Here is an 11,315-nt window from a genome sequence, read left to right as displayed (position 1 = left end):
TGGTTAGTGCTCCTTCTTTTCCAGGCAACGTAGAAAAAAAGGTAAACAAACAGGGTAAAAAGGCACGTATAGTAGTGACAGGAACAATGTGAAAAGTATACTTGGGTGCGATGTATACTTGTCTTGGGTGAGAAGAATACTTATGAAATGTACAGTGGTCAGTAAAATTGTTTTGTGTAAGTTCCTGTGAAAAGTGCTGAACATCCTAGTTCGAAAGATAGGCATAAAAAGTGTTGTTTTTCGCAAAGGTTGATTTTAGTTAAATCGGAGTCAAATGGGTCAATCACGAAAATTAATTCTTGTGAAATATATAGTCAAATATTCTTGATTTGCTTAAGATTTGCTCAAAAATTAAGAACATCTTAAAAACATGCCAAGGTTGAAATGAAGAAAAGTCTACTAAGGGATTTTTAACGCTTAAATAACAGACACAAAACATCATTTCAACATTGTTTCAATGTCCAACTAACGTTCTGATGTTGAAATAACATTTTTTGGACATCAAATAGTTTGTGGGCTGATGCAAGTATTCTAATCCTTTCTTCTTCACTCTCGAGAGTAACTTTTTTAACTCCATCGTTCATTTGTATACATTTCATCTTTACGAGCGAGCACCTATGCCTTCTACCTTGATTATCGTCACATCGAAACCCATTTGTTGTTTCAGTATTCTTTACATAAAATCTTTGTCACCAACTCGTTGCTCTTCTTTGTTTTCGTGCTTGTTTTCACCTAAATCATGCACATGGTTGATTTGAGCCAACGCTCCTCTTCATTCACTGATTTGATGAAACTTTTTATGGTCACCTCTTGTTTTTGTAGATCTTCTTTGGTGACTTCTGCATATGATTGTTTTTTTGTTTCTGTGTTGTTGAGCTGTGTTTCAGATCGTTTGTTGTTCCGTTCTTTGTTGACGTCTTTTTTATTCATTAGCTTCTCGATTTTCCTTTTTAGAGAGGGTATTCTCTCGTTGAAACCTAATTTCAATCCATGATGTTCATCTTTGTCTGCTTCTTTCGTTGTGATGTCAATGCGAACTTTTTGTCTGCTTGTTTTAATCCTCTCAAATAAGAGTGGCGTTATTGTAAGGGGGGGTTTCAGGGGGTACCCGATTCCGCAATTCCGTCAATTTTTTCTCTAATTTCCGTCAAACCGTCTTAAATTGAACCAAAATTCCGTCACCGAAAATTCCTTTGAAATTCAATATTTTTGTCGAAAATTCCGCAAATTTTGAATATCTTTTACCAATTCCGAAATTCCGCATTTTTTTGGCTATATTCCGTTTTTCCGCACTAAAATTGTCTAATTTTCCGTCTCCGTCAGAGAACCCAATTTCCGTAATTCCGTCTAAATTTTCGCCAAATTCCGCCACTCCGTCCGAGAAAAGGGCCGATTCCGCTCCTCCGCCAACCATGAAACCCCCCCTTTGAAACACAATTTCCACATTCGAAGCGCCGGCTTTTATATTGCAGACAAAGCTGAATCTAGGCCGGGAGCTCAGAGCAAGCATAATGGACAAGTCTATCTCATCTCCTACATTGTAAGGTGTCGTTATCTTCTATGATGGTGTTTATCAAACAGTTATTGGGTGTGCAATACAATATCCATAATTTTTTTAAATTTCCTTGTTGAAATTTTCGTTGATTTCCGTCATATTGTTGCATTTTCAGGATCGTGGCAGCACAGAAAAAATTTGACGTCAATATATAAGGGGGGGGGTAAACCGGAGAACCATTTTCAACTAGTAATATCTCCTAAACCAAGCATTTTATGAGGCTTTTGTAGCTACCAATCGAAAGAGGACACAATTCTGAACAAAAAAACTAGCCACCTAGCCGTTAACGATTATCACCATGCATTAACTCCTTTGATACCGTTCCAGCCAAAATCGTTCCTATTGGAACGACGTTTTCTCCAGCCTCTGATAGAAAGAAATTTTTAATCGCTTTGAAACTGCATTTTCTTGAAAGTTAATAGAACTTACTTTTAATTAAAACGAAAACGACGTTTTCAAGTCTTTTCATTAGTAAGAAAACGCCCCGCAAACTTTCTCATTTCTCAATTGCTAGAATCCGGAAATGTTCTCTTTCTGGCGGTATTGAAAGAGTTAAAACAACGCTCCGTGCCTGCTATTACGGTTCTCTAGAGAATTGGACTCGTATGTATAGAAGAACATTAAGAAGAACATCTAAGGCTGAAAATTGAGAAAATAAAGTCCAAATAATACGTAAATACGATTTTAGAACAAAATTAAAAAAAATAATTTTCTCTTGCCTTGCGCATGATTTTATTTCGTCACCCGGTAATGCGAAAATGAAGAGTTTTTAGATTTGGCCGCGGGTTGAATTTTTTTTATTCATTCATTCATTCATTCATTCATTCATTTAATGAATGAAAATGAAATGGGATGTCTTTTCCCCCAAAAGAGCCAGAAAAAAATTTAATCACGTGATTTTTTTTCTTTCGCGTTTTCTTCTTTTGTATCAGACATGTCTCCCCTTTTCATTTTTCTTTCTTTATTTGTTGGCTTGAACGTTAGAGAGACGTTCACATTAGTAAACTTTGAGGGAGATTTCATTTCGGTCATTTGTAAATTGAAATCGTAATCATGACCTTTGAAGACATCTTAGCGATTTGTGAAGATGAGCAAGTTTTGATAAGGGAGCTGATGGATGCTGGCTTATTAGCAAGTACAAGAAAATGTATGAACCGGAGAAAACACGAAGAAGATATTCAGATGATATTATTGCCAGATATGAAGACTTGGTAAGACGTTTTAATTTGCTTTTGTTTACCCTGAAAAATCATTTACGTTTCTATGAAGCTCTTTCTCCTTTCATGAATCTGATAAATATCAATCTCAAAGATGTTTGATACTTTCATTTGAAGTCTTAAAAGCCTTTAAATATAAAATATATCAAGAAACAAAGTTTAATAAAATATCAACACAATATATCAGCAGTAAACAAATAACTGACGCTTAAAAGCGGCCATTTTTTAATCCCCAGTAAGTTAAGTATTTTTAATTTATTTTTTGCCTACATGTTTTTAAGGCGATGCCCAAGATGTACAAGCAAAGCTTCATTCAAGACGGGGTCGTTTTTTTCGCAAACAAATATACCACTTTCAAAATGGATTCAAGGCATTGATAGATGGGCACGCCAGATGAGCCTTAGGGTAATGATATATTTAAAATAGAGGACACAATGAAATAAACAGACCTTTATGTCTTTTATCGTAAATACTAACCTGATATTCATATGCTGAATTTTCTATCGGTACGTTTTTAAAGCTCTAAAGACACAATGAAAATAAACCATCTACGTAGGCTAGGTCATCTTTTCAAAGCCCTACCTTAAGCTTAAGTAGCTAAATGCATACCCAGCAGGCATGGGACGTTGTTTTAACGTCCAAAAAACGTTTTAAGAAATTTTAAGCCCTGAACAAGTTCGGTCCAGCTTAAAAATAACCAGTAAACAGTTTAAAATGTCTGCGAAATTTTCATGTAATAAAATATACTTTGATTCTTTAGGAGATTGCTGAGGATTTGGACTTGTCGATTCCTACAACAAGCCAAATGATGAAGCATTTTCGAGAGCAGTGTCAAAGTTTTTTCGACCGCAATCTTCATGAAACTGGTGGCCCTGGTATTCAAGTAAAAGTTAAAGAACTTAAGGTAATACCATTTTTACCGGTTGAAAGAGAGATCGCTACAATCGACACAATATCCTTTTTGCTTATTACCTAACCTTAACAAGAAACTATTTAAAACCAAAAGGTTGTTGAATCAAAACTAACCAGATGGCCCGGCTGGTATCCTACTTAAAATTTGGGTATTTCTTAAAAAAAAGAATAGATAACATCGGGTGCCTAGGATTTGTTACTCTTAATCTAGACTCAAATTAGTTTTATACTTTTTTCAATAGAAATGCACCAACACGTGTAATATTCTTATCGCGTTAGATGGCAGTTGCGGACGAGGATACCTTTTCCACAATACCAATGGAAGGTTCCAGGAAGAAGATTATATGTTTGTGTCACCAATCAAGTCTGGAACCATGGTCTTCACCGACATTCGCGATTTAAACGTAAGGCCAAATGTTGCCATGTCCAATACTCTGGAGTTGTTTCAAGGCAATGACGATCAGGCGACACAAGCAATTAGATGGCTCAGGCACTTCAGAGGGGTACAATGTCAAAAGGCTGGTGCCCTATTATCTGAATATAATTTGCGCTTTTGGGTCGCTGATGGACTGGAATTCCATGAAAGATTTTTTCAAGCTTTCGTAAGAAACTATGAAAATGAATTTGTATAAACTAAAATATATTGATCGCTAATTGTTGATTAAAGTGATCGTTTTTTATGGATCTATGAAAATCTTATATTTTTTATTGTTCTTTTTTTGAGAAAAAAAAATATAAACTTAATTCCTATGCTTTCATCGCCTATGTTTTCATCAATTTGACTAGGTCAAATTGTTTAACAGTGAACCGGACATGGCTCTAGGTTGGATTGTTAAACAGTGGAAGGTTGGATTGTTTAAAAGTGGACTAGGTCAAATTGTCAGTGGACCGGAAATGACTGTAGGTTAAATTGTTAAAGAGTGGACTAGGTTGGATTGTTAAACAGTGGACTAGGTCAAATTGTTTAACAGTGGACCGGACATGACTGTAGGTTAAATTGTTAAACAGTGGACTGTAGGTTAGATTTTTAAACAGTGGACTAGGTTGGATTGTTAAACAGTGGACTAGGTCAAATTGTTTAACAGTGGACTAGGTCAAATTGTTTAACAGTAGACCGGACATGGCTGTAGCTTAAATTGTTTAACAGTGGACTAGGTCAAATTGTTAAACAGTGACCAGGGGTTGGACTAGGTCAGATTGTTTAACAGTGAACCGGACATGACTGTAGGTTAAATTGTTAAAGAGTGGACTATGTTGGATTGTTAAACAGTGGACTAGGTCAAATTGTTTAACAGTGGACCGGACATGACTGTAGGTTAAATTGTTAAACAGTGGACTGTAGGTTAGATTTTTAAACAGTGGACTAGGTTGGATTGTTAAACAGTGGACTAGGTCAAATTGTTTAACAGTGGACTAGGTCAAATTGTTTAACAGTAGACCGGACATGGCTGTAGCTTAAATTGTTTAACAGTGGACTAGGTCAAATTGTTAAACAGTGACCAGGGGTTGGACTAGGTCAGATTGTTTAACAGTGAACCGGACATGACTGTAGGTTAAATTGTTAAAGAGTGGACTATGTTGGATTGTTAAACAGTGGACTAGGTCAAATTGTTTAACAGTGGACCGGACATGACTGTAGGTTAAATTGTTAAACAGTGGACTGTAGGTTGGATTTTTAAACAGTGGACTAGGTTGGATTGTTAAACAGTGGACTAGGTCAAATTGTTTAACAGTGAACCGGACATGGCTAGGTTGGATTGTTAAACAGTGGACTAGGTAGGATTGTTAAACAGTGGACTAGGTTGGATTGTTAAACAGTGGACTAGGTAGGATTGTTAAACAGTGGACTAGGTTGGATTGTTAAACAGTGGACTAGGTTGGATTGTTTAACAGTGGACTAGGTCAGATTGTTTAACAGTGGACCGGACATGACTATAGGTTGGATTGTTTAACAGTGAAATACTTTCTGGTCTGTATTTTATAACATTATTAGGTTAAACGACATTAGGTTATATTCTTTAACAGTGCTCTCCACTGCTAAAGAATCCAACCAGTGACCACGCTAACTGCACCTGATCCGAAAAAATCTAGAAGACGCACCAGCAGGGTCGGTATGTTCGAAGTATCAAGAGACAGTAACAAGACAATATTTTATGAATAACAAAACAAGGATTTTGTAACAAAATGATCCTAACAAGAATGAAAGAAAAAATACAAATTATTTTATAGCTTAACCCTTTAAGTGCCGATGTCGTATATATACGACATGGGCTATATAGGAGGGCGAAGCCCTCCTGTAATGCCCAGTTTGAGTTAGAAATCGTTATTTTTGGTCGAACTCGTAGGAATTAGATTGTCCTTTATGGTCAAGCAAAAAAAAATTCAAAAGTGAGTCTTTCCAGCGAAATTTTAAGCAAAAAAGTCAAAAAAATGCAAAAAATTGACAAAAATTCACTTTTTTGAGATTCTGACCGTTTTTTGACTATTTTTGGTCAACGAGTGATCCAAGAACCTCCAAATTTGGCCCTGTTTTACTTTATTCTGTCTTCTAGTGAATTGATTTGAAATTTTACCACTGGGCACCTTTTCATCAGTTCAGTCAGGTCCGCGCAGCGGGCCTGACTGCTTTAATTCCCTAACCTACCCCCCCCCCCCTTGGCCGCCGCCCACCACGCCCTTCCTAAATCGGGCGGCGCCGAAGGCGCCCAAAAGAAAGAATAGACTCTAAGCTATCCAACGAGCTATATACGAGCTTCTAATTCCTTCTAGATCAGGAGATATAAGCCCTTAAAGTTTGAACTAGCGATTTTTTAAAAAAAACTTAGAAAAAAGGACCCTGGCACTCAAAGGGTTAAAGAAAAATTGCAAAAATTAATTTTTTTTTTAGATTTCTCAATTTTTGGCCTAAACTCACTCAAAAATGCTGAAAAACACCAAAAAATCACATTTTCAAAATTTTTTTTTCACTTTGTTTAACCCTTTAAGTGCCGATGTCGTATATATACGACATGGGCTATATAGGAGGGCGAAGCCCTCCTGTAATGCCCAGTTTGAGTTAGAAATCGTTATTTTTGGTCGAACTCGTAGGAATTAGATTGTCCTTTATGGTCAAGCAAAAAAAAATTCAAAAGTGAGTCTTTCCAGCGAAATTTTAAGCAAAAAAGTCAAAAAAATGCAAAAAATTGACAAAAATTCACTTTTTTGAGATTCTGACCGTTTTTTTGACTATTTTTGGTCAACGAGTGATCCAAGAACCTCCAAATTTGGCCCTGTTTTACTTTATTCTGTCTTCTAGTGAATTGATTTGAAATTTTACCACTGGGCACCTTTCATCAGTTCAGTCAGGTCCGTGCAGCGGGCCTGACTGCTTTAATTCCCTAACCTACCCCCCCCCTTGGCCGCCGCCCACCACGCCCTTCCTAAATCGGGCGGCGCCGAAGGCGCCCAAAAGAAAGAAGAGACTCTAAGCTATCCAACGAGCTATATACGAGCTTCTAATTCCTTCTAGATCAGGAGATATAAGCCCTTAAAGTTTGAACTAGCGATTTTTTTAAAAAAACTTAGAAAAAAGGACCCTGGCACTCAAAGGGTTAAAGAAAAATTGCAAAAATTATTTTTTTTTTTAGATTTCTCAATTTTTGGCCTAAACTCACTCAAAAATGCTGAAAAACACCAAAAAATCACATTTTCAAAATTTTTTTTTCACTTTGTTTAACCCTTTAAGGCCGATGTCGTATATATACGACATGGGCTATATAGGAGGGCGAAGCCCTCCTGTAATGCCCAGTTTGAGTTAGAAATCGTTATTTTTGGTCGAACTCGTAGGAATTAGATTGTCCTTTATGGTCAAGCAAAAAAAAATTCAAAGTGAGTCTTTCCAGCGAATTTTAAGCAAAAAAGTCAAAAAAATGCAAAAAAATTGACAAAAATTCACTTTTTGAGATTCTGACCGTTTTTTGACTATTTTTGGTCAACGAGTGATCCAAGAACCTCCAAATTTGGCCCTGTTTTACTTTATTCTGTCTTCTAGTGAATTGATTTGAAATTTTACCACTGGGCACCTTTTCATCAGTTCAGTCAGGTCCGCGCAGCGGGCCTGACTGCTTTAATTCCCTAACCTACCCCCCCCCCCCTTGGCCGCCGCCCAACACGCCCTTCCTAAATCGGGCGGCGCCGAAGGCGCCCAAAAAAGAATAGACTCTAAGCTATCCAACGAGCTATATACGAGCTTCTAATTCCTTCTAGATCAGGAGATATAAGCCCTTAAAGTTTGAACTAGCGATTTTTTAAAAAAAAACTTAGAAAAAAGGACCCTGGCACTCAAAGGGTTAAAGAAAAATTGCAAAAATTATTTTTTTTTTAGATTTCTCAATTTTTGGCCTAAACTCACTCAAAAATGCTGAAAAACACCAAAAAATCACATTTTCAAAATTTTTTTTCACTTTGTTTAACCCTTTAAGTGCCGATGTCGTATATATACGACATGGGCTATATAGGAGGGCGAAGCCCTCCTGTAATGCCCAGTTTGAGTTAGAAATCGTTATTTTTGGTCGAACTCGTAGGAATTAGATTGTCCTTTATGGTCAAGCAAAAAAAAATTCAAAAGTGAGTCTTTCCAGCGAAATTTTAAGCAAAAAAGTCAAAAAAATGCAAAAAATTGACAAAAATTCACTTTTTTGAGATTCTGACCGTTTTTTGACTATTTTTGGTCAACGAGTGATCCAAGAACCTCCAAATTTGGCCCTGTTTTACTTTATTCTGTCTTCTAGTGAATTGATTTGAAATTTACCACTGGGCACCTTTTCATCAGTTCAGTCAGGTCCGCGCAGCGGGCCTGACTGCTTTAATTCCCTAACCTACCCCCCCCCTTGGCCGCCGCCCACCACGCCCTTCCTAAATCGGGCGGCGCCGAAGGCGCCCAAAAGAAAGAAGAGACTCTAAGCTATCCAACGAGCTATATACGAGCTTCTAATTCCTTCTAGATCAGGAGATATAAGCCCTTAAAGTTTGAACTAGCGATTTTTTAAAAAAAACTTAGAAAAAAGGACCCTGGCACTCAAAGGGTTAAATACTACGAATTAAAATAACCCTACGAAAGAAATTTCAATGAAAAATTGCCAAAGATGACAGTCGAAATTGATGTCCCGAATATGGGACCTAACTTCTGTGAAAAAGGTCCCCCAAAATGATAAATTTTCTGCTCCAAACTAAGTTGATTGTTAACTTGACTGGGTGATCCTGTTAATAGAAACTAAAGGTGACTTTAAAAATTCTACACAAACAAGACAAGAACTTACACAAGAGTTTTTAAAAACCCACCGAAATATAAACATTATTTCAAGTACTATTTCTAAAGTTTCATTGTCACAGTTTGAGATTCCACACTATTAACCAACAAAACATTATTGACAGGAACAAATTGCCCTGTGATCATTTTAATGACCTCTTGGGCGCTTATTCCACCCATCACAGCCGCCATAGGGTGGAATTCAGAGAGGTCTGAACGTAACATTTCTTCTAAAATGTTTAAAGGTGATTCAAACTCTTCTAACAAACAGCTTTTCATGACGTTTTCAGTGACAGATGACAAAGAGATTAAATCTTTAGGTGCTTGTTGGTCAAGGGATGAATGTAATGTACGGAAGGCTAGATACAAGCTAGCTCCATTTTCTTGATATTGTTCAAGGGTGTCTTTGATTTTATGCTCTGCTAAATTCTGACGAATCTCGTCGTGATAGGAGAGCCCATACTGCACTTGAATAAACGCAGCGTTTTTACAGAACGTTTGGATCTCGTCAGGTTGAATAAAACTCAAAGACCTTTGGAGGTCTTCTAATGATTCTCGAACAAGATCGGTCACTTTCTGTATATCACTTTCAGCTTTAGTTTTATAAACGTTCTGTAACTCAATATAGCGTTTCGAATCTGAGAACATGTCTGGTAAAGAGCCACGTAAAGGTAGTGTACCACTCTGGTTAACAAACTCTTTGAGAGCTCTAACGAGAATCCAGAATTTTGAATTGTTTGCAGATTGGAGGGGATGATCAGCCATTGGATTATCAAGAACGTTACGAACATCAGATGGTACAAACGTACCAGAAAAAACATTATTCACATTTGTCAACGCTTCTTCAAAATTCTCTTCATGCACAGGAACGCCATCCTCGTTTTTCAAGTTTAAACTTCTCACAATTTCTTTAATTTGGCATTTTTCTTTGTAATTTTTGGGCCATTTTTGATCTGTTTGTTCTTGCCACCGTTCAAGGGCTTTGTAAAGAACCACAAGGAATGGTGTGTGTGAATGCTCCAGATTATCCATAGTAGATAAGTCCATTTTATTGAAATAATCAACTAGCTCCGGAAACGGGCAATCTAATCTCAAATCGGAATGAGTATTATCAGGATGTGCTTTAATGATGACATGCTCTTTGTAAACCAATCTTAAATAACCAAACATTCCAACACTGTCCACAATAAATAACGGAATATCATGTTCCCAAAAATAATGACTGAGTTTCAATAAATCATGTTCTGAAACGCGTGAGCAAATAACTGCGGTAAATTTACGGTAAAATTCTGGGTCATTATCTAACAGGTTTGCCGCATCCTCTTTAATCCAATTACCACTGGTATCTGGATTCAACTCTTGAAGCAACTCACAGGCTACTTTAGCACGTGGTTTCCCAATAGATTCGGGATCAACAAAGAAATTACTACTTAGATCGTCATCATTGACCAAATGATCATCCACAATGTAAAATTTACCAATTCCTGGTAAAACAAGACATTTTAAAGTTTCGGTTGCCGTTGCTGTAGCATTAATCAAGCAAATCCGAGCATTCTCCAATGCTGTTTGGCCATCATTACCCCATAAACGTAATTGCCGATCATATTTTTGTTCCTTTTGTATAGGATCTTGTTTTTGGATTTTTTTCTTTGGATTTTCCAGTGTTTCACATTCCATTACTTCACTGTGGTGTTTTTTATTGTTATTGTCAGTTGAAGATTCTTTTCTTTTCATGTTCTAACATTCTGAAACGATACAAAAAACAAACTACTGTAATTGTGAATAGCAGGAAGGAGAATTGAAAACTTCGAAAACACAGTAGAATAATAACTTTTTAAAGAATCGTCTCTTAACCAATTCTTGTGCTACAGCGTTTCAAATAGGCATTATTTTCACCAAGAATATTTAAATTTCTTCAGACTTTTAAGGTGTTATAGGTTAATTTTTTGCAGAGCTTACAAAACTAAAGTTTGCAGTAGACACCAAAATAATGAATTTAATTTCCTTTAGAAAAAGAAAGCTAAATCATACATGTTTTTTTTTATAAGCATAACGCTTATAAGCATATGACGGCTCAGATTTGCAGATTTCCTGAGCATAACATAAGCGCTGGCCTGAAATATTTTTCAAGTAGCCAATCCCTTTCTATTCAAAAAGGTTTGCAAGTGGTCAAGTAAAAAAATACATTCCACAGCTAGCCACATTCCACTGCTCAAAAATTTAAATGCTTTTTGAATCGAATATTAACAAAATTTTAAAGATTTTACTAAAAAATTTGGTTGGGTGAATCAAAAGCATAATAATTTTTAAGCATACTCGAGCCTGGGGCATACACTTGCTTATA

At 36.6% G+C, this 11,315-nt stretch overlaps 1 protein-coding gene and 1 long non-coding RNA gene across 2 annotated transcripts; one reads left to right on the top strand and one right to left on the bottom strand.

Annotated features, from left to right (window-relative positions):
* The first annotated feature begins 2,357 nt into the window (after positions 1-2,357).
* LOC136810475 (uncharacterized) lies at positions 2,358-4,340 on the top strand. Its single transcript, XR_010847150.1, has 3 exons — positions 2,358-3,177; positions 3,533-3,676; positions 3,927-4,340. It is a non-coding gene; the product is annotated as an uncharacterized lncRNA (long non-coding RNA).
* Positions 4,341-5,842: 1,502 nt separating this feature from the next.
* Positions 5,843-10,716, bottom strand: LOC136800300 (NEDD8-activating enzyme E1 regulatory subunit-like). Its single transcript, XM_067056965.1, has 2 exons — positions 8,757-10,716; positions 5,843-5,920 (listed from the first exon to the last, which is right to left on the bottom strand). Exon 1 carries the CDS (start codon positions 10,703-10,705, stop codon positions 9,035-9,037), a length of 1,671 nt encoding a protein of 556 aa, XP_066913066.1. The 5' UTR covers positions 10,706-10,716; the 3' UTR covers positions 5,843-5,920; positions 8,757-9,034.
* Positions 10,717-11,315: the final 599 nt, after the last annotated feature.

Source organism: Clytia hemisphaerica, unplaced genomic scaffold (genome assembly GCF_902728285.1).
Source record: "Clytia hemisphaerica strain Z4C2 unplaced genomic scaffold, Clytia hemisphaerica genome assembly, whole genome shotgun sequence".
Classification (NCBI taxonomy): Eukaryota; Metazoa; Cnidaria; class Hydrozoa; order Leptothecata; family Clytiidae; genus Clytia; species Clytia hemisphaerica.
Note: the sequence above shows the minus strand (reverse complement) of the source record. Positions and strands in the feature narration are given on the sequence as shown.

Bases quoted from the DNA above. Each gene is read 5' to 3' on its own strand.
- LOC136800300 (XM_067056965.1), bottom strand. From the start codon at position 10,705: ATGAAAAGAAAAGAATCTTCAACTGACAATAACAATAAAAAACACCAC.